Raw genomic sequence first — 23,083 nt, 5'->3', positions numbered from 1 at the left:
AGTAAAGGCTGTGGTATGTTTATTATTTTGGAACTTTGTGGAATATATGCATTAAGACATAATTAATTACAGGGTTTTCACAGTTATATTAAGATAATGTCAAAGTTACATTAACGTTATGTAAGAGAAAATTTCAGCTGCTCAACAATAAAGCAGCGTGCTCCGGAGCATTTCAGACTCTGCACAGCTGTGCACCCTCACAACTCAGAGGGAACAGTGGCTCTCCATGCTGGCATAGACTCAATCAGCCCACTGGCTCATATTGTAAGGAGATATGGACCAAAAATGTTGCTGAGCCCAGAGCCCAGGTCATTACTGGATATAGCTGCTGCTGCTTGGGAGTCCTATTTCACCAGTTTCCAGCAGGTCTGATGACTGGTCTTGTCAGACACAGGGACAGTAAAATTAAACTTGAAATGTAAATGTCTGATTCCCCTTCTCTTTCCTCTCAGTTGCTCCTTTCCTGCAGCCCTTCCCTGTCAGATCTCTGTGGTACAGAGTCCAGGCATTTCCATTGAGGGTGTTTGCTTTGCTAGAGGTCTGGCATGCCACCAGCTTTGTTGCTGGGGAGCAGCTGAGGGGCTATAGACAAGGAGCACAGGATTAGACATCTGTCAGCAGGTGGGGGATTCTGGCCCTGTTGCACCCTTTCCACTCTGGGGCAAGGAGCACTTGGAGCAGTCGTACAACATCCATAAATTGTCGCTGAAAACTCCTGGCCCCTGCCCCACTGTTCTGATAGCTATACCTCTTTGAATTTCACCCTACACACTCTTCATGCCTTTTCTAATGTGTTCCCATTTTTCCAGCGGAAGGTGATAAGTTCTTGATTAGCAAGGGTGTCAGGAAGGCAGCAAAGTGAGCTGGAAAAGGAGAAGAAATTAACCATGATCAAATGTTTGAAAGAATATTGATGTTTCCAATAGTGGGAGAGTCTAGGACCAGAGGCCACAGCCTCAGTGTGGAATTATGTCCCTTTAGAAAAAGTTGAAGAGGAATTTCTTTAGCTAGAGGGTGGCGAATTTGTGAAATTCATTGCCTCAGGTGGCTGTGGAGCCCAAGTCATTGGGTATATTTAAAACAGAGGTTGATGGGTTCTTGATTAATATAGGTGTCAAGGAGAAGGCAGGAAAGTGGCTTGAGGGGGAAAACAAATCAGCCATAATTGAATGGCAGAACAGACTCAATGGGCTAGATGCCCTATTTCTGTTCCTATGCCTTTTGTTCCCTGACTGACCGCTATTCGACATGCCAAGTATTTGGCCTGAGAGTCTCGATCGTGTTCGGAAGCCTAAGGTCTCGGGGCTCTGGAGACAGGTGGATGGAGGGTCAATGTCACAGCAGGAGACTCATGTGTCATCAGGGAGGGTGGAAAATCTTTCGCTGTGGGCCTGAAGACCTGAGGTCTTTGTGATCTTCGGACACAGAGCTCAAAAAAAGCGGCAAAATGGACTTTTAACATCAAAAAACAAGAAGGTTGTTGTTACGTCTCCCGCTCGCTGTGAAAATGGGGGACACCTCCGGGGGGAGAGAGAACCTGTGGTTTGTCGAATGTTGGATGAATGCAAAGCCTTTGGGGTAACCTTGGTCTGTGTCTTTACTATTGCTTAGCACACGCTTGGGCTCGGTGATGGTACCGATGTGCTTCTTTTTGCTGCTGGTAGGAGGGGGGAAATCGTTGCTTGCTGCCGCTTACGCGTGGGAGGGGGGATCTTGGGGGGGACTTTGGGGTTCTCACGCTTAACTGCTGTTCATTCTTTAGGGCACTTCTCTGTTTTCGTGGATGTTTGTGAAGAAAAAGCATTTCAGGATGTATATTGTATACATTTCTCTGACATTAAGTTCAACCTTTGAACCTTTTGGTCTGGACTTCAAGTGATCAGCCTGGAGCTGCCTTGGTTCTGCTGTGTGTGATCTCCTTTCCCTGCTGGCAGTACAGATAAACTTGCTGCAAAAGATGCCTGACCATGTGGTGACTTGATGTGTCCATTTCTCTAAACAGGTCAACTGCAGGGCACTGGTCTGCCCCCTAACCTTCAAAACCCAAAAGTACTACAACATTCTTAAGCAGATCTGTCCGGAGCTGGAGAAGGCCAGAGCTGGGGATCTCAGGAGTAACAGGTAACACCACTGACTGGGTCTTAACTCAAAGTTCAAAGTATGTACAAGTGATCCATAGCCTGCCCTGGAATTCATTTTCTTGTGGGCATTCACAGTTGATACAAAGAAACACAATGGGATCAATGAAAATCTGCACACAAACTAAAATGGACAAACAACCAATGTGCAAAAGAAGAGAAATGGTGCAATTACAAGTAAAAATAAGTAATAATAATAAATATTCAATAATATTGAGAACGAGTTGTAGAGTTCTTGAAAGTGAGTCCATAGTTTGTGGATCAGTTTAGTGTTGAGGTGAGTGAAGTTATCTATGCTGGTTCAGGAGCCTGATGGCTGAAGAGTAATGACTGTTCCTGAACTTGGTCGCATGGGACCTCAGGCTCCTGTCCCTCCTTCTCAATAGCAGTAGTGAATGGAGAGTATAGCTTCGATGGTGATGCTGGATGCTGCTATCTTGGATGGTGGATGATGGATGTGACAGCATTGCATGCAGATGTGTTCTGTGGGTGGGAGGACGTTTCCTGTGAAGAACTGGGCTGCATCCACTGCTTTTTGTAGGCTTTTCCATTCATAGGTACTGGTGTTTTCATACCAGGCCATGATGCCCTCCATCGCACATCTATAGGAGTCCGTCAAATTTCTGATGATATTCCAAATCTCTGCAAACTCCTAAGAAAGTAGAGGCGCTGTTCTGCCTTCTTTGTGATGGTACTTACCTGCTGGTCCCAGGACAGGTCCTCTGACACGGTAAAACCAAGGAATTTAAAGTTACTGATCCTCTCCACCTTCAATCCCCCCAGTGAGAACTGGCTCATGAGGACTGAATGAGGACTGAATGAGGATTGAATGAGAACTGAATGAGGACTGGCTCATGAGAATTGAATGAGGATTGAATGAGGACTAGCTCATGAGGACAGAATGAGGACTGGCTCATGAGGACTGAATGGGGACTGAATGAGGTCTGAATGAGGTCTGAATGAGGTCAGAATGAGGACTGAATGAGGTCTGAATGAGGATTGAATGAGGACTAAATGAGGATTGAGGACTGAATGGGGACTGAATGAGGACTGGCTCATGAGGACTGAATGAGGACTGAATGAGGTCAGAATGAGGACTGAATGAGGTCTGAATGAGGATTGAATGAGGACTGAATGAGGATTGAGGACTGAATGGGACTGAATGAGGACTGGCTCATGAGGACTGAATGAGGATTGAATGAAGACTGAATGAGGTCAGAATGAGGACTGAATGAGGTCAGAATGAGGACTGAATGAGGTCTGAATGAGGACTGAATGAGGATTGAGGACTGAATGGGGACTGAAAGAGGACTGGCTCATGAGGACTGAATGAGGACTGAATGAGGATTGAATGAAGACTGAATGAGGATTGAATGAGGACTGAATAAGGACTGAATGAAGTCAGAATGAGGACTGAATGAGGTCTGAATGAGGATTGAATGAGGACTGAATGAGGATTGAATGAAGACTGAATGAGGACTGAATGAGGACTGAATGAGGACTGGCTCATGAGGACTGAATGAGGACTGGCTCATGAGGACTGAATGAGGATTGAATGAGGACTGGCTCATTGGCCTCTGGTTTCTCTCCTCTCTTAGCTCGTCAGTTTTGCTGACGTCGAATTAGAGGATGTTGTTGTGGTGACATTCAACCAGATTTTCAGTTTCCCTCCTATATGCTGATCCATCTCCACTTTTGATTTGGCCAACAACAGTGGTGTTGTCAGCAAACACGAATATGGCATTGGTACACACAAGGCAGTATTTACTTAGCATCATGGTCATAAGTGTAAATGATTAGAGCAGAAGGCTTCAACATTCAGCCTTGATCTGCACCCATGCTCATGGTGATGGTGGAGATGTCATTGTCAATGCAAGCTGATTGGGGTCTACAAGTGAGGAAATCGAGGATCCAATTGCACAAGGAGACATCAAGGCCTAGATCTCAGTTCTTATAGATTAGTTTTGAGGGGGTGATGGTGTCAACTGCTGTACTGTAGTCAAGGAAGAATGTCCCAATGTATGCATTTTCACTGTCCAGATATTCCAGGGCTGAGTGAAGATGCAATATCATGGCATCTGCTGTTGACCTGTTGTGTCAGTAGGCAAATTAGAGCAGATGATCCGGAAGGAGTTGGTATGTCCCATCATCACCCTCTCACAGTGGGTGTACGTGCTGTTGGACAATAATCATTGAGGCAGGTCACCACACTCTTCTTGGGGCTTACTTGGAGCAGATGAGTGCCTCAGACTGTGGAAAGGAGAGGTTAAGGATATCAGCAAGCACTCCAGCTGGTTGATTAGTACAGGTATTCAGTTCTCAGCCAGGTCCAAGCTGCCAAGTCGAACGTCAGTGCTGAAATCTGCAATTTCAGTCCAGTGTCCTCGTAGCGATGTGCACGGAGCTGGTGACAGCTGAACTTAAGCTGCCTATTCTAATGAGCCCGGTTCCTTCAGTGTCTCAGCTGGGTAGCAACAGGGCCACAAAAGGTGACAGCACTGACTGAACTTGTACTCCTGTAAAGGATAATAAGGTCCAGGTATCCAAACCAGTTGTATGGGGCAGAGGGAGAACATCCTGTGATAGTGGAGCCAGACAGAAGGGAAGCAGTTTAACATTAAAGTGGGCAGAATGGATCAGACAAAAGGAATGAGGCCTGAGTTCACATGGGAGCTCTAGTACAGATAGAGAGAGCTGTAGAGTTCAGTCCAAGGTTCAGAACCGCTTACCACCTTAGAGCATTTTCCCATACAACCATGAGAGATACAAGATCTCTTCACTTCCCACCAGCCTTTCCAAGTGAAACAGCAATTAACGTGTGTATTTTCCAATCCAGTGTAGTGCATTTGGCATTCACCATGTAGTCTCCTCCACACTAGAGAAATACAGCCCAAGCTCGACGACCAGCACTAAGCCTTCTGTTTGGGGCACATCGTAGTTTTTCAGACTCAATATTGAACTCTGTCATTCTTTTTGTGTCAAGATTGTCTGGTTCTGCCATAGGTCAGTCAATAGTGATACTGGCTCAGTTTCTGGAGAACAGGCTGAGGCTGAGGTTTCTCCCATTTGCAGTGTCCTAGTCCTGAAAATACCTTCACGTATCCCTGCGTTGTCCTGAGTACATCTTTCCCACAATGGCAGCACTCAAGCTGCTGTCCAATTTATGCTGATCAGTTCCAGTATAACCTGCTCATCTTTCTGTACAAGAAAGCATCCTTTATGTACGGGGTCTCTTCTTTGTATGTTCAATTTAAAATGGCCTCTTTGTTATGTTAATCTTTTAAACTGCTGCATATGTGGATTAAAATGGCTTCTTTGTTATGTTAAATGCTGAGAAGGTCTCTAGCTAGACATTTGCTTGGGTTAATACAGACAGCAGTGTGCAATTAGCCAATGGGTATTCATGTTATCATTTCTTCGGGTGATAATGCTGTCTCATATGACTGGGAACGGGGGTTTTTGGCAGGGAGTCGGAGGAGAGACGGAGAGGACTGCGGACGTGCGAAAAGGCTGCGGTCGATCACTCTGGGTGGTCCCAAGCCGCGAGTCCACGGAGTCCGGGTGGTCCTGAGCCGCGAGTCCACGGGGTCCGGGTGGTCCCGAGCTGCAAGTCCACGGGGTCCGGGTGGTCCCGAGCCGCGAGTCCACGGGGTCCGGGTGGTCCCGAGCCGCGAGTCAGCGGGGTCCGGGTGGTCCCAAGCCGCGAGTCCACGGAGTCTGGGTGGTCCTGAGCCGCGAGTCCACGGGGTCCGGGTGGTCCCGAGCTGCAAGTCCACGGGGTCCGGGTGGTCCCGAGCCGCGAGTCAGCGGGGTCCGGGTGGTCCCGAGCCGCGAGTCAGCGGGGTCCGGGTGGTCCCGAGCCGCGAGTCAGCGGGGTCCGGGTGGTCCCGAGCCGCGAGTCAGCGGGGTCCGGGTGGTCGCCAGGAATTTCTGAGCTCCAACTTGTGCACGAAGAACTTGGACTTTTTTTTTCCCATTCCTTCCTTTTCTGTATTGAACTTATATTAATTTCATAGACTTAGTAATATCTATAAAGTGCACTTGGTAAAACGTACTGGGTGTGCTGGCTGATGATTGATGTTTGGGATTGATTCGGGCGGCAAGCAACCCAGCGGGAAGCGTTCAGGCCGGCGCCGGGTGGGATTTCCCCTAGACATATACAAGCCAATATCGCTGAGCGTTACATTTATCTTTATTTGAAAGGGCAGCACAAGAGGTGCAGTGTGCAGCTCCCAGCACCAGACATCCAAGTTCAATCCTGATTTTGGGAGCCGCCCAGTGTCTATTCCCAGCCGCCTAGTGTTGATGCCGTGGTAAATTCAGTCAGTGTTGGAGAACTGCGTTTTAGATGATGAACTTGCTTTGTCCTTGTTTAGGCTTCCTGACCTCAGGTCAGTCATTATGATTGGAGACAAGCTCCCTGGAACATTCAGCTTTCAGGAGGTGTTTGAGGCAGCTTCCAGCAGTCACCATCAGCAATTGTTAAACGTGCAGAAGAAGATTTCCTTTGATGACCCAGTAAACATCCTCTTTACTTCGGTAAGCCATCTTTACTTTCATACTTTATACTTAGCCAGAATGTTTAATAAGACTGCCGGATGGTGGAAGGACAGAGGGTCATTGGGTTTCTGGTGGTTGAACAGGAAAGAGAGTCACTAAAGAACTTACGATTTTAGAAATAGAACGTAGAAGAGGTGGGAGATGAGCTTTCCTTCATTCATGCTGGCCTGTGGGCTTCACTGGTGAGACCAGTACATTGTTCTCATGTAGACTGAGAAAATGGGGCTGCTTTCTTGAACTGCGCTAATGAAAGGTGCTACAGTCATGGACAGACCAAGTAAGGATGAAAAGACCCATCAAAGTTGTTGGTGAACGCAGCAGGCCAGGCAGCATCTCTAGGAAGAGGTACAGTCGACGTTTCAGGCCGAGACCCTTCGTCAGGACTAACTGAAGGAAGAGTGAGTAAGGGATTTGAAAGTGGGAGGGGGAGGGGGAGATCCAAAATGATAGGAGAAGACAGGAGGGGGAGGGATGGAGCCAAGAGCTGGACAGGTGATTGGCAAAAGGGGATACGAGAGGATCATGGGACAGGAGGCCCAGGGAGAAGGAAAAGGGGGAGGGGGGAAAAACCCAGAGGATGGGCAAGGGGTATAGTCAGAGGGACAGAGGGAGAAAAAGGAGAGAGAGAAAGAATGTGTGTATATAAATAAATAACGGATGGGGTACGAGGGGGAGGTGGGCCATTAACAGAAGTTAGAGAAGTCAATGTACACGCCATCAGGTTGGAGGCTACCCAGACGGAATATAAGGTGTTGTTCCTCCAACCTGAGTGTGGCTTCATCTTTACAGTAGAGGAGGCCGTGGATAGACGTATCAGAACGGGAATGGGACGTGGAATTAAAATGTGCGGCCACTGGGAGATCCTGCTTTCTCTGGCGGACAGAGTGTAGGTGTTCAGCAAAATGATCTCCCAGTCTGCGTCGGGTCTCGCCAATACATAGAAGGCCACATCGGGAGCACCGGACATAGTATATCACTCCAGCCGACTCACAGGTGAAGTGTCGCCTCACCTGGAAGGACTGTCTGGGGCCCTGAATGGTGGTAAGGGAGGAAGTGTAAGGGCATGTGTAGCACTTGTTCCGCTTACAAGGATAAGTGCCAGGAAGGGAGATCAGTGGGGAGGGATGGGGTGGGGGGAGACGAATGGACAAGGGAGTCGCGTTCCGCAGGGATCACTCCCTACGTGACTCCTTTGTCCATTTGGACAACACCTTATATTCCGTCTGGGTAGCCTCCAACCTGATGGCATGAACATTGACTTCTCTAACTTCCGCTAATGCCCCACCTCCCCCTCGTACCCCATCCGTTATTTATTTATATACACACATTCTTTCTCTCTCTCTCCTTTTTCTCCCTCTGTCCCTCTCACTATACCCCTTGCCCATCCTCTGGGTCCCCACCCCCCTTGTCTTTCTCCCTGGGCCTCCTGTCCAATGATCCTCTCATATCCCTTTTGCCAATCACCTGTCCAGCTCTTGGCTCCATCCCTCCCCCTCCTGTCTTCTCCTATCATTTTGGATCTCCCCCTCCCCCTCCCACTTTCAAATCCCTTACTAACTCTTCCTTCAGTTAGTCCTGACGAAGGGTCTCGGCCTGAAACGTCGACTGCACCTCTTCCTAGAGATGCTGCCTGGCCTGCTGCGTTCACCAGCAACTTTGATGTGTGTTGCTTGAATCTCCAGCATCTGCAGAATTCCTCATGTTTGTGAAAAGATAAGGTGTTCAGTTTGCAAAGTGATTGAATTTCACTTCGCATCGCATCAGGGCAAAGTGAAAGGTTTTTAGAATAGCATATAGCTTGGAATAGAGAAATTCTTCAGGAATGCTGTAAATGGAGGGATTGGCTGACAACTTCAAAGGGTAAGGGGTGAAAGTTTATTGAACAGCGAGGAAACAGTGATCCCACTGGGCTGCGTGGCTCCTGTATCTGTTCCTAGGAACTGCAAAACAATCTCCATGGTACAGTAGCCCAGTTTAAATTCTCCTGAGGTACAGAGCCCCATTAGAATGATAAACCAATCCATACTCACTTCATCCCATCCATTGGGGGAGCGGGGTGTCAGACTGGTTATTTACCTTCTTTCTATTCGACGTGGGATCAAGGCTGCATTTATTGTGCATAGGAAGTGCCCTTCAGCTACCTTCCTGAACGACTGTAGTGCTTCTGAGAAGGCAGTTGCAAGATTTAGCTCAGAGCTGATGTACAGATCTTAGAGGGAAGCCTGTGCTTTGCAGTCATCCCATGCACACCTTCGCTTCACTCTGTCATTATCCTCATTGCAAGAGAATGTGTATTTGGGAGCTCCCTGGGCCTCAATGAAATGGGTCAGAACTGCCAGAAGGTGGTACATTCCAGAATGTTTAAAAGTAGCTGTGTCCCTTTCATACAATTTCTCAGCTCAATTCCTCACCCCAGTATGTGTAAAAGGGGTTGTCTCAGTAACACCTCACCACCTGGCTGTTCAGCCTCAGTAACACCTCACCCACTGGCTGTTCAGCCTCAGTAACACCTCACCCACTGGCTGTTCGGCCTCAGTAACACCTCACTCACTGGCTATTCAGTCCAAATAATACCTCAGCCACTGGCAGTTCAGTCTCAGTAACCCCTCACTCACTGGATGTTCAATCTCAGTAACCCCTCACCCACTGGATGTTCTCAGACTCAGTAAAACCTCACCCACTGGCTGTTCAGCCTCAGTAACCCCTCACTTACTGGCTGTTCAGTCTCAATAACACCCCACCCACTGGCTGTTCAGTCTCAATAACCCCTCACTCACTGGCTGTTCAGTCTCAGTAACCCCTCACCCACTGGCTGCTGAGCTTCAGTAATACCTCATGCACTGGATGTTCCCAGCCCCAGTAACACCTCACCCACTGGCTGTTCAGTCTCAGTAACAACTCACCAACTGTCTGTTCAATCTCAGTAACACCTCACCCACTGGCTGTTCGGTCTCAATAACACCTGACTCACTGGCTGTTCAGCCTCCGTAACACCTCACCCACTGGCTGTTCAGTCTCAGTAACAACTCACCCACTGGCTGTTCAATTTCAGTAACCTCTCACCCACTGGCTGTTCGGCCTCTGTAACACCTCACTCACTGGCTATTCAGTCTAAATAATACCTCAGCCACTGGCTGTTCAGTCTCAGTAACCCCTCACTCACTGGATGTTCAATCTCAGTAACCCCTCACCCACTGGATGTTCTCAGACTCAGGAAAACCTCACCCACTGGCTGTCCGGCCTCAATAACACATTGCTCACTGGCTGTTCAGTCTCAATAACACCTCATCCACTGGCTGTTCAGTCTCAGTAACCCCTCACCCACTAGCTGCTGAGCTTCAGTAATACCTCATGCACAGGATGTTCCCAGCCCCAGTAACACCTCACCCACTGGCTGCTCTTAATCTCAGTAACACCTCACCCACTGGATGTTCTGAATCACAATAATCCCTAACCCACCAGCTGATGTCTCAATAACACCTCATCCACTGGATATACCCAGCCCCACTAACACCTCACCCGCTGGATGTTCCAGTCTCAGTAACCCCGCACCTACTGGCTGTTCAGCCTCAGTAACACCTCACCCACTGGACGTCCTCACCCAAAGTAACACCTCACCCACTGGCTGCTCTTACTCTCAGTAACACCTCACCCACTGGACATTCTCAGTCTCAGTAACTCCTCACCCACTGGCTGTTCAGTCTCAGTAACACCTCACCCACTGGCTTCTGAGCTTCAGTAATACCTCATGCACTGGATGTTCCCAGCCCCAGTAACACCTCACCCACTGGCTGTTCAGTCTCAGTAACAACTCACCCACTGGCTGTTCAGTCTCAGTAACCCCTCACCCACTGGCTGCTGAGCTTCAGTAATATCTCATGCACTGGATGTTCCCAGCCCCAGTAACACCTCACCCACTGGCTGTTCGGTCTCAATAACACCTGACTCACTGGCTGTTCAGCCTCCGTAACACCTCACCCACTGGCTGTTCAGTCTCAGTAACAACTCACCCACTGGCTGTTCAATTTCAGTAACCTCTCACCCACTGGCTGTTCGGCCTCTGTAACACCTCACTCACTGGCTATTCAGTCTAAATAATACCTCAGCCACTGGCTGTTCAGTCTCAGTAACCCCTCACTCACTGGATGTTCAATCTCAGTAACCCCTCACCCACTGGATGTTCTCAGACTCAGGAAAACCTCACCCACTGGCTGTCCGGCCTCAATAACACATTGCTCACTGGCTGTTCAGTCTCAATAACACCTCATCCACTGGCTGTTCAGTCTCAGTAACCCCTCACCCACTAGCTGCTGAGCTTCAGTAATACCTCATGCACAGGATGTTCCCAGCCCCAGTAACACCTCACCCACTGGCTGCTCTTAATCTCAGTAACACCTCACCCACTGGATGTTCTGAATCACAATAATCCCTAACCCACCAGCTGATGTCTCAATAACACCTCATCCACTGGATATACCCAGCCCCACTAACACCTCACCCGCTGGATGTTCCAGTCTCAGTAACCCCGCACCTACTGGCTGTTCAGCCTCAGTAACACCTCACCCACTGGACGTCCTCACCCAAAGTAACACCTCACCCACTGGCTGCTCTTACTCTCAGTAACACCTCACCCACTGGACATTCTCAGTCTCAGTAACTCCTCACCCACTGGCTGTTCAGTCTCAGTAACACCTCACCCACTGGCTTCTGAGCTTCAGTAATACCTCATGCACTGGATGTTCCCAGCCCCAGTAACACCTCACCCACTGGCTGTTCAGTCTCAGTAACAACTCACCCACTGGCTGTTCAGTCTCAGTAACCCCTCACCCACTGGCTGCTGAGCTTCAGTAATATCTCATGCACTGGATGTTCCCAGCCCCAGTAACACCTCACCCACTGGCTGTTCAGTCTCAGTAACAACTCACCCATTGTCTGTTCAATCTCAGTAACACCTCACCCACTGGCTGTTCGGTCTCAATAACACCTCACTCACTGGCTGTTCAGTCTCAATAACACCTCACCCACTGGTTGTTCAGTCTCAGTAACCCCTCACTCACAGGCTGTTCAGCCTCAGTAACCCCTCACCCACTGGCTGTTCAGCCTCAGTAACACCTCACCCACTGGCTGTTTAATCTCAGTAACACCTCACTCACTGGCTGTTCAATCTCAGTAACACCTCACTCACTGGCTGTTCAGTCTCAGTAATACCTCACTCACTGCCTGTTCCTTCTCAGTAACATCTCACGCACTGGCTGTTCAATCTCAGTAACATCTCACTCACTGGCTGTCCAATCTCAGTATCACCTCAGGCAATGTCTGTTCATCCTCAGTAACACCTCACCCACTGGACTTCGGTCTCAGTAACACCTGACTCACTGGCTGTTCAGCCTCAGCAACTCCTCACCCACTGGCTGTTCAATTTCAGTAACCTCTCACCCACTGGCTGTTCGGCCTCTGTAACACCTCACTCACTGGCTATTCAGTCTAAATAATACCTCAGCCACTGGCTGTTCAGTCTCAGTAACCCCTCACTCACTGGATGTTCAATCTCAGTAACCCCTCACCCACTGGATGTTCTCAGACTCAGGAAAACCTCACCCACTGGCTGTCCGGCCTCAATAACACATTGCTCACTGGCTGTTCAGTCTCAATAACACCTCATCCACTGGCTGTTCAGTCTCAGTAACCCCTCACCCACTAGCTGAGCTTCAGTAATACCTCATGCACTGGATGTTCCCAGCCCCAGTAACACCTCACCCACTGGCTGCTCTTAATCTCAGTAACACCTCACCCACTGGATGTTCTGAATCACAATAATCCCTAACCCACCAGCTGATGTCTCAATAACACCTCATCCACTGGATATACCCAGCCCCACTAACACCTCACCCGCTGGATGTTCCAGTCTCAGTAACCCCGCACCTACTGGCTGTTCAGCCTCAGTAACACCTCACCCACTGGACGTCCTCACCCAAAGTAACACCTCACCCACTGGCTGCTCTTACTCTCAGTAACACCTCACCCACTGGACATTCTCAGTCTCAGTAACTCCTCACCCACTGGCTGTTCAGTCTCAGTAACACCTCACCCACTGGCTTCTGAGCTTCAGTAATACCTCATGCACTGGATGTTCCCAGCCCCAGTAACACCTCACCCACTGGCTGTTCAGTCTCAGTAACAACTCACCCACTGTCTGTTCAATCTCAGTAACACCTCACCCACTGGCTGTTCGGTCTCAATAACACCTCACTCACTGGCTGTTCAGTCTCAATAACACCTCACCCACTGGCTGTTCAGTCTCAGTAACCCCTCACTCACAGGCTGTTCAGCCTCAGTAACCCCTCACCCACTGGCTGTTCAGCCTCAGTAACACCTCACCCACTGGCTGTTTAATCTCAGTAACACCTCACTCACTGGCTGTTCAATCTCAGTAACACCTCACTCACTGGCTGTTCAGTCTCAGTAATACCTCACTCACTGCCTATTCCTTCTCAGTAACATCTCACGCACTGGCTGTTCAATCTCAGTAACATCTCACTCACTGGCTGTCCAATCTCAGTATCACCTCAGGCAATGTCTGTTCATCCTCAGGAACACCTCACCCACTGGACTTCGGTCTCAGTAACACCTGACTCACTGGCTGTTCAGCCTCAGTAACACCTCACTCACTGGCTGTTCAGCCTCAGCAACTCCTCACCCACTGGCGGTTCAATTTCAGTAACCTCTCACCCACTGGCTGTTCGGCCTCTGTAACACCTCACTCACTGGCTATTCAGTCTAAATAATACCTCAGCCACTGGCTGTTCAGTCTCAGTAACCGCTCACTCACTGGATGTTCAATCTCAGTAACCCCTCACCCACTGGATGTTCTCAGACTCAGGAAAACCTCACCCACTGGCTGTCCGGCCTCAATAACACCTCATCCACTGGCTGTTCAGTCTCAGTAACCCCTCACCCACTAGCTGAGCTTCAGTAATACCTCATGCACTGGATGTTCCCAGCCCCAGTAACACCTCACCCACTGGCTGCTCTTAATCTCAGTAACACCTCACCCACTGGATGTTCTGAATCACAATAATCCCTAACCCACCAGCTGATGTCTCAATAACACCTCATCCACTGGATATACCCAGCCCCACTAACACCTCACCCGCTGGATGTTCCAGTCTCAGTAACCCCGCACCTACTGGCTGTTCAGCCTCAGTAACACCTCACCCACTGGACGTCCTCACCCAAAGTAACACCTCACCCACTGGCTGCTCTTACTCTCAGTAACACCTCACCCACTGGACATTCTCAGTCTCAGTAATTCCTCACCCACTGGCTGTTCCGTCTCAGAAACACCTCACCCACTGGCTTCTGAGCTTCAGTAATACCTCATGCACTGGATGTTCCCAGCCCCAGTAACACCTCACCCACTGGCTGTTCAGTCTCAGTAACACCTCATCCACTGGCTGTTCAGTCTCAGTAACACCTCATCCACTGGCTGTTCAATCTCAGTAACCACTCACCCACTGGCTGTTCAGCCTCAGTAACACCTCACCCACTGGCTGTTCAGCCTCAGTAACACCTCACCCACTGGCTGTTTAATCTCAGTAACACCTCACTCACTGGCTGTTCAATCTCAGTAACACCTCACTCACTGGCTGTTCAGTCTCAGTAATACCTCACTCACTGCCTGTTCCTTCTCAGTAACATCTCACGCACTGGCTGTTCAATCTCAGTAACATCTCACTCACTGGCTGTCCAATCTCAGTATCACCTCAGGCAATGTCTGTTCATCCTCAGTAACACCTCACCCACTGGACTTCGGTCTCAGTAACACCTGACTCACTGGCTGTTCAGCCTCAGCAACTCCTCACCCACTGGCTGTTCAATTTCAGTAACCTCTCACCCACTGGCTGTTCGGCCTCTGTAACACCTCACTCACTGGCTATTCAGTCTAAATAATACCTCAGCCACTGGCTGTTCAGTCTCAGTAACCCCTCACTCACTGGATGTTCAATCTCAGTAACCCCTCACCCACTGGATGTTCTCAGACTCAGGAAAACCTCACCCACTGGCTGTCCGGCCTCAATAACACATTGCTCACTGGCTGTTCAGTCTCAATAACACCTCATCCACTGGCTGTTCAGTCTCAGTAACCCCTCACCCACTAGCTGAGCTTCAGTAATACCTCATGCACTGGATGTTCCCAGCCCCAGTAACACCTCACCCACTGGCTGCTCTTAATCTCAGTAACACCTCACCCACTGGATGTTCTGAATCACAATAATCCCTAACCCACCAGCTGATGTCTCAATAACACCTCATCCACTGGATATACCCAGCCCCACTAACACCTCACCCGCTGGATGTTCCAGTCTCAGTAACCCCGCACCTACTGGCTGTTCAGCCTCAGTAACACCTCACCCACTGGACGTCCTCACCCAAAGTAACACCTCACCCACTGGCTGCTCTTACTCTCAGTAACACCTCACCCACTGGACATTCTCAGTCTCAGTAACTCCTCACCCACTGGCTGTTCAGTCTCAGTAACACCTCACCCACTGGCTTCTGAGCTTCAGTAATACCTCATGCACTGGATGTTCCCAGCCCCAGTAACACCTCACCCACTGGCTGTTCAGTCTCAGTAACAACTCACCCACTGGCTGTTCAGTCTCAGTAACCCCTCACCCACTGGCTGCTGAGCTTCAGTAATATCTCATGCACTGGATGTTCCCAGCCCCAGTAACACCTCACCCACTGGCTGTTCAGTCTCAGTAACAACTCACCCACTGTCTGTTCAATCTCAGTAACACCTCACCCACTGGCTGTTCGGTCTCAATAACACCTCACTCACTGGCTGTTCAGTCTCAATAACACCTCACCCACTGGCTGTTCAGTCTCAGTAACCCCTCACTCACAGGCTGTTCAGCCTCAGTAACCCCTCACCCACTGGCTGTTCAGCCTCAGTAACACCTCACCCACTGGCTGTTTAATCTCAGTAACACCTCACTCACTGGCTGTTCAATCTCAGTAACACCTCACTCACTGGCTGTTCAGTCTCAGTAATACCTCACTCACTGCCTGTTCCTTCTCAGTAACATCTCACGCACTGGCTGTTCAATCTCAGTAACATCTCACTCACTGGCTGTCCAATCTCAGTATCACCTCAGGCAATGTCTGTTCATCCTCAGGAACACCTCACCCACTGGACTTCGGTCTCAGTAACACCTGACTCACTGGCTGTTCAGCCTCAGTAACACCTCACTCACTGGCTGTTCAGCCTCAGCAACTCCTCACCCACTGGCGGTTCAATTTCAGTAACCTCTCACCCACTGGCTGTTCGGCCTCTGTAACACCTCACTCACTGGCTATTCAGTCTAAATAATACCTCAGCCACTGGCTGTTCAGTCTCAGTAACCGCTCACTCACTGGATGTTCAATCTCAGTAACCCCTCACCCACTGGATGTTCTCAGACTCAGGAAAACCTCACCCACTGGCTGTCCGGCCTCAATAACACATTGCTCACTGGCTGTTCAGTCTCAATAACACCTCATCCACTGGCTGTTCAGTCTCAGTAACCCCTCACCCACTAGCTGAGCTTCAGTAATACCTCATGCACTGGATGTTCCCAGCCCCAGTAACACCTCACCCACTGGCTGCTCTTAATCTCAGTAACACCTCACCCACTGGATGTTCTGAATCACAATAATCCCTAACCCACCAGCTGATGTCTCAATAACACCTCATCCACTGGATATACCCAGCCCCACTAACACCTCACCCGCTGGATGTTCCAGTCTCAGTAACCCCGCACCTACTGGCTGTTCAGCCTCAGTAACACCTCACCCACTGGACGTCCTCACCCAAAGTAACACCTCACCCACTGGCTGCTCTTACTCTCAGTAACACCTCACCCACTGGACATTCTCAGTCTCAGTAATTCCTCACCCACTGGCTGTTCCGTCTCAGAAACACCTCACCCACTGGCTTCTGAGCTTCAGTAATACCTCATGCACTGGATGTTCCCAGCCCCAGTAACACCTCACCCACTGGCTGTTCAGTCTCAGTAACACCTCATCCACTGGCTGTTCAGTCTCAGTAACACCTCATCCACTGGCTGTTCAATCTCAGTAACACCTCACTCACTGGCTATTCAGTCTCAATAACACCTCACCCACTGGCTGTTCAGTCTCAGTAACCCCTCACTCACAGGCTGTTCAGCCTCAGTAACCCCTCACCCACTGGCTGTTCAGCCTCAGTAACACCTCACCCACTGGCTGTTTAATCTCAGTAACAACTCACTCACTGGCTGTTCAATCTCAGTAACACCTCACTCACAGGCTGTTCAGCCTCAGTAACCCCTCACCCACTGGCTGTTCAGCCTCAGTAACACCTCACCCACTGGCTGTTCAGTCTCAGTAATACCTCACTCACTGCCTGTTTCTTCTCAATAACATCTCACCCACTGGCTGTTCAATCTCAGTAACATCTCAGTCACTGGCTGTCCAATCTCAGTATCACCTCACGCAATGGCTGTTCAATTTCAGTAACCTCTCACCCACTGGCTGTTTGGCCTCTGTAACACCTCACTCACTGGCTATTCAGTCTAAATAATACCTCAGCCACTGGCTGCTCAGTCTCAGTGACCCCTCACTCACTGGATGTTCAATCTCAGTAACCCCTCACCCACTGGATGTTCTCAGACTCAGGAAAACCTCACCCACTGGCTGTCCGGCCTCAATAACACATCGCTCACTGGTTGTTCAGTCTCAATAACACCTCATCCACTGGCTGTTCAGTCTCAGTAACCCCTCACCCACTAGCTGCTGAGCTTCAGTAATACCTCATGCACAGGATGTTCCCAGCCCCAGTAACACCTCACCCACTGGCTGCTCTTAATCTCAGTAACACCTCACCCACTGGATGTTCTGAATCACAATAATCCCTAACCCACCAGCTGATGTCTCAATAAAACCTCATCCACTGGATATACCCAGCCCCACTAACACCTCACCCGCTGGACGTTCCAGTCTCAGTAACCCCTCACCTACTGGCTGTTCAGCCTCAGTAACACCTCACTCACTGGACGTCCTCACCCAAAGTAACACCTCACCCACTGGCTGCTCTTACTCTCAGTAACACCTCACCCACTGGTTGTTCAATCTCAGTAATGCCTCACCCACTGGCTGTTGAATCTCAATAACACCTCACCCACTGGCTGTTCAATCTCAGTAACACCTGACCCACTGGCTGTTCAGTCTCAGTAACACCTCACCCACTGGACGTTCTCAGTCTCAGTAACTCCTCACCCACTGGCTGTTCAGTCTCAGTAACACCTCACCCACTAGCTCTACAATCTCAGTAACATCTCACTCACTGGTTGTTCAGTCTAGGTAACACTTAAGTTCGTTAACACCTCTTAGTCTCGTTAACACCTCACTCATTGGCTGCTGAGCCTCAGTAATACCTCAAGTGCTGGATGTTCCCAGCCCCAGTAACACCCAACCGACTGGATGTTCTCAGTCTCAGTAACACCTCACCCACTGGCTGTTGAGTCTCAGTAACATCTCACCCACTGGCTGTTCAGTCTTAGTAACATCTCACCCACTAGATGTTCTCAGTCTCAGTAAAACCTCACCCACTGGCTGTTCAATCTCAGCAACACCTCACTCACTGGCTGTTCAAGCTCAGTAACACCTCACTCACAGCCTGTTCCTTCTCAGTAACATCTCACCCACTGGCTGTTCAATCTCAGTAACATCTCACTCACTGGCTGTCCAACCTCAGTATCACCTCACGCAATGGCTGTTCAGCCTCAGTAACACCTCACCCACTGGCTGTTCAGCCTCAGTAACACCTCACCCACCGGCTGTTCAGCCTCAGTAACACCTCACCCACTGGCTGTTAAGTCTCAGCAACTCCTCACCCACTGGCTGTTCAATTTGAGTAACTCCTCACCTACTGGCTGTTCAGCCTCTGTAACACCTCACTTACTGGCTATTCAATCTAAATAATACCTCAGCCACTGGCTGTTCAGTCTCAGTAACCCCTCACTCACTGGATGTTCAATCTCAGTAACCCCTCACCCACTTGATGTTCTCAGACTCAGGAAAACCTCACCCACTGGCTGTCCGGCCTCAATAACACATTGCTCACTGGCTGTTCAGTCTCAATAACACCTCATCCACTGGCTGTTCAGTCTCAGTAACCCCTCACCCACTAGCTGAGCTTCAGTAATACCTCATGCACTGGATGTTCCCAGCCCCAGTAACACCTCACCCACTGGCTGCTCTTAATCTCAGTAACACCTCACCCACTGGATGTTCTGAATCACAATAATCCCTAACCCACCAGCTGATGTCTCAATAACACCTCATCCACTGGATATACCCAGCCCCACTAACACCTCACCCGCTGGACGTTCCAGTCTCAGTAACCCCTCACCTACTGGCTGTTCAGCCTCAGTAACACCTCACTCACTGGACGTCCTCACCCAAAGTAACACCTCACCCACTGGCTGCTCTTACTCTCAGTAACACCTCACCCACTGGACGTTCTCAGTCTCAGTAACTCCTCACCCACTGGCTGTTCAGTCTCAGTAACACCTCACCCACTGGACGTTCTCAGTCTCAGTAACTCCTCACCCACTGGCTGTTGAGTCTCAGTAGCACCTCACCCACTGGCTGTTCAATCTCAGTAACACTTGACCCACTGGCTGTTCAGTCTCAGTAATACCTCACCCAGTGGCTGTTCAGTCTCAGTAACACCTCACCCACTGGCTGCTCTTACTCTCAGTAACACCTCACCCACTGGATGTTCTGAATCTCAACAATTCCTAACCCACCAGCTGATAAGTCTCAATAACACCTCATCCGCTTGATATACCCAGCCCCAATAACACCTCAACCACTGGACGTTCTCAGTCTCAGTAACACCTCACCCACTTGCTGTTCAGTCTGAATAACACCTCACCCACTGGCTGTTCAGTCTCAGTAACCCCTCACCCACTGGCTGTGCAGTCTCAGTAACCCCTCACCCACTGGCTGTTCACTCGCATTAACATCTCACTCACTGGTTGTTCTGAATCACAATAATCCCTAACCCACCAGCTGATGTCTCAATAACACCTCATCCACTGGATATACCCAGCCCCACTAACACCTCACCCGCTGGACGTTCCAGTCTCAGTAACCCCTCACCTACTGGCTGTTCAGCCTCAGTAACACCTCACTCACTGGACGTCCTCACCCAAAGTAACACCTCACCCACTGGCTGCTCTTACTCTCAGTAACACCTCACCCACTGGACGTTCTCAGTCTCAGTAACTCCTCACCCACTGGCTGTTCAGTCTCAGTAACACCTCACCCACTGGACGTTCTCAGTCTCAGTAACTCCTCACCCACTGGCTGTTGAGTCTCAGTAGCACCTCACCCACTGGCTGTTCAATCTCAGTAACACTTGACCCACTGGCTGTTCAGTCTCAGTAATACCTCACCCAGTGGCTGTTCAGTCTCAGTAACACCTCACCCACTGGCTGCTCTTACTCTCAGTAACACCTCACCCACTGGATGTTCTGAATCTCAACAATTCCTAACCCACCAGCTGATAAGTCTCAATAACACCTCATCCGCTTGATATACCCAGCCCCAATAACACCTCAACCACTGGACGTTCTCAGTCTCAGTAACACCTCACCCACTTGCTGTTCAGTCTGAATAACACCTCACCCACTGGCTGTTCAGTCTCAGTAACCCCTCACCCACTGGCTGTGCAGTCTCAGTAACCCCTCACCCACTGGCTGTTCACTCGCATTAACATCTCACTCACTGGTTGTTCAGTCTAGGTAACACTTCATCCACCGGCTCCTCTTAGTCTCGTTAACAGCTCACTCATTGGCTGCTGAGCCTCAGTAATACCTCATGCACTGGATGTTCCCAGCCCCAGTAACACCTCACCCACTGGATGTTCTCAGTCTCAGTAACACCTCACCCACTGGCTGTTCAGCCTCAGTAACATCTCACTCACTGGTTGTTCAGTCTAGGTAACACTTCATCCACCGGCTCCTCTTAGTCTCGTTAACACCTCACTCATTGGCTGCTGAGCCTCAGTAATACCTCATGCACTGGATGTTCCCAGCCCCAGTAACACTTTACCCACTGTCTACTCTTAGTCTCAGTAACACCTCACCCACTGGATGTTCTCAATCTCAATAACCCCTCACTCACCAGCTGATAAGTCTCAATAACTCCTCATCCACTGGATATACCCAGCCCCACTAACACCTCACCCACTGGACGTTCTCAGTCACAGTAACACCTCACCCACTGGACGTTCTCAGTCTCAGTAACATCTCACCCACTGGCTGTTCTGCCTCAGTAACACCTCAACCACTAGCCACTCAGTCTAAATAACACCTCACCCACTGGCTGTTCAGTCTGAATAACATCTCACCCACTGGATGTTCTCAGTCTCAGTAAAACCTTACCCACTGGCTGTTCAATAACAGTCACACCTCACCAATTGGGTGTTCAGCCTCAGTAACACCTCACCCACTGGACGTTCTCAGTCTGAGTAACAGCTCACTCACTGCCTCCTCAGTCTCAGTAACACCTCACCCACTGGCTGTTCAATGTCAGTAACAGCTCACTCACTGGCTGTTCAGTCTCAATAACACGTCACTCACTGGCTGTTCAGCCTCAGTAACACCTCATCCACTGGATGTTCTCAGTCTCAGTAACTCCTCACCCACTGGCTGTTCAATCTCAGTAACACCTCACTCACTGGCTGTTCAATCTCAGTAACACTTCACTTACTGGCTGTTCAGCCTCAGTAACCCCTCACCCACTGGCTGTTCAATCTCAGTAACAGCTCACTGACTGGCTGTTCAATCTCAGTAACACCTCACCCACTGGCTGTTCAGCCTCAGTAACCGCTCACCCACTGGCTGTTCAATCTCAGTAACAGCTCACTCACTGGCTGTTCAATCTCAGTAACACCTCACTCACTGGCTGTTCAAACTCAGTAACACCTCACCAACTGGCTGTTCAATCTCAATAACATCTCACTCACTGGTTATTCAGTCTTGGTAACACTTCATGCACTGGCTCCTCTTAGTCTCGTTAACACCTCACAGATTGGCTGCTGAGCTTCAGTAATACCTCATGCACTGGATGTTCCCAGCCCCAGTAACAACTCACCCACTGGCTGCTCTTACTCTCAGTATCATCTCACCCACTGGATGTTCTGAATCGCAATAATCCCTAACCCACCAATTGATGTCTCAATAACACCTCATCCACTGGATATCCCCAGCCCCACTAACACCTCACCCATTGGACGTTCTCAGTCTCACTAACACCTCACCCACCGGATGTTGTCAGTCTCAGTAACATCTCGCCCACTGGCTGTTCAGTCTCCGTAACACCTCACCCACTGGCTGTTCAATCTCAGTAACACCTGACCCACTGGCTGTTCTGTCTCAGTAACTCCTCACCCACTGGCTGTTCAATCACAGTAACTCCTCACCCACTGGCTGTTCAAATTGAGTAACTCCTCACCAACTGACTGTTCAGCCTCTGTAACACCTCACACACTGGCTGTTCAATCTCAGTAACACCTCACTCACTGGCTGTTCAATCTCAGTAACACCTCACTTACTGGCTGTTCAGCCTCAGTAACGTCTCTACCCACTGGCTATTCAATCTCAAAGCACCTCACCCACTGGCTGTTCGATCTGAATAACACCTCACCCACTGGCTGTTCAGCCTCAGTAACACCTCACCCACTGGCTGTTCAGCCTCAGTAACACCTCACTCACTGGCTGTTCAATCTCAGTAACACCTCACTCACTGGCTGTTCAAGCTCAGTAACACCTCACTCACAGCCTGTTCCTTCTCAGTAACATCTCACCTACTGGCTGTTCAATCTCAGTAACATCTCACTCACTGGCTGTCCAACCTCAGTATCACCTCACACAATGGCTGTTCAGTCTCAGTAACACCTCACACACTGGCTGTTCAGTCTCAGTAACACCTCACTCACTGCCTGTTCCTTCTCAGTAACATCTCACACACTGGCTGTTCAGCCTCAGTAACACCTCACCCACTGGCTGTTCAATCTCAGTAACAACTCACCCACTGACTGTTCAGTCTCAATAACACCTCACCCACTGGCTGTTCAGTCTCAGTAACAACTCACCCACTGACTGTTCAGTCTCAATAACACCTCACCCACTGGCTGTTCAGCCTCAGTAACACCTCACCCACTGGCTGTTCAGCCTCAGTAACACATCACCCACTGGATGTTAAGTCTCAGCAACTCCTCACCCACTGGCTGTTCAATTTGAGTAACTCCTCACCCACTGGCGGTTCAATGTCAGTAGCAGCTCACTCACTGG

The 23,083-nt window shown here is 49.7% G+C and overlaps 1 protein-coding gene across 1 annotated transcript in view; it reads left to right on the top strand.

Annotated features, from left to right (window-relative positions):
• The window catches only part of LOC140187429 (medium-chain acyl-CoA ligase ACSF2, mitochondrial-like), a gene marked incomplete at its 3' end in the record, with an annotated part of 207,632 nt that overhangs the window by 42,608 nt on the left and 141,941 nt on the right, over nucleotides 1-23,083 (top strand). The window contains exons 3-4 of the mRNA XM_072242749.1: nucleotides 2,003-2,121; nucleotides 6,515-6,677. Coding sequence (XP_072098850.1) covers nucleotides 2,003-2,121; nucleotides 6,515-6,677 — 282 coding nt within the window. The remainder of the gene's footprint in view (nucleotides 1-2,002; nucleotides 2,122-6,514; nucleotides 6,678-23,083) is intronic.

Source organism: Mobula birostris, chromosome 24 (assembly GCF_030028105.1).
Source record: "Mobula birostris isolate sMobBir1 chromosome 24, sMobBir1.hap1, whole genome shotgun sequence".
Classification (NCBI taxonomy): domain Eukaryota; kingdom Metazoa; phylum Chordata; class Chondrichthyes; order Myliobatiformes; family Myliobatidae; genus Mobula; species Mobula birostris.
Note: the sequence above shows the minus strand (reverse complement) of the source record. Positions and strands in the feature narration are given on the sequence as shown.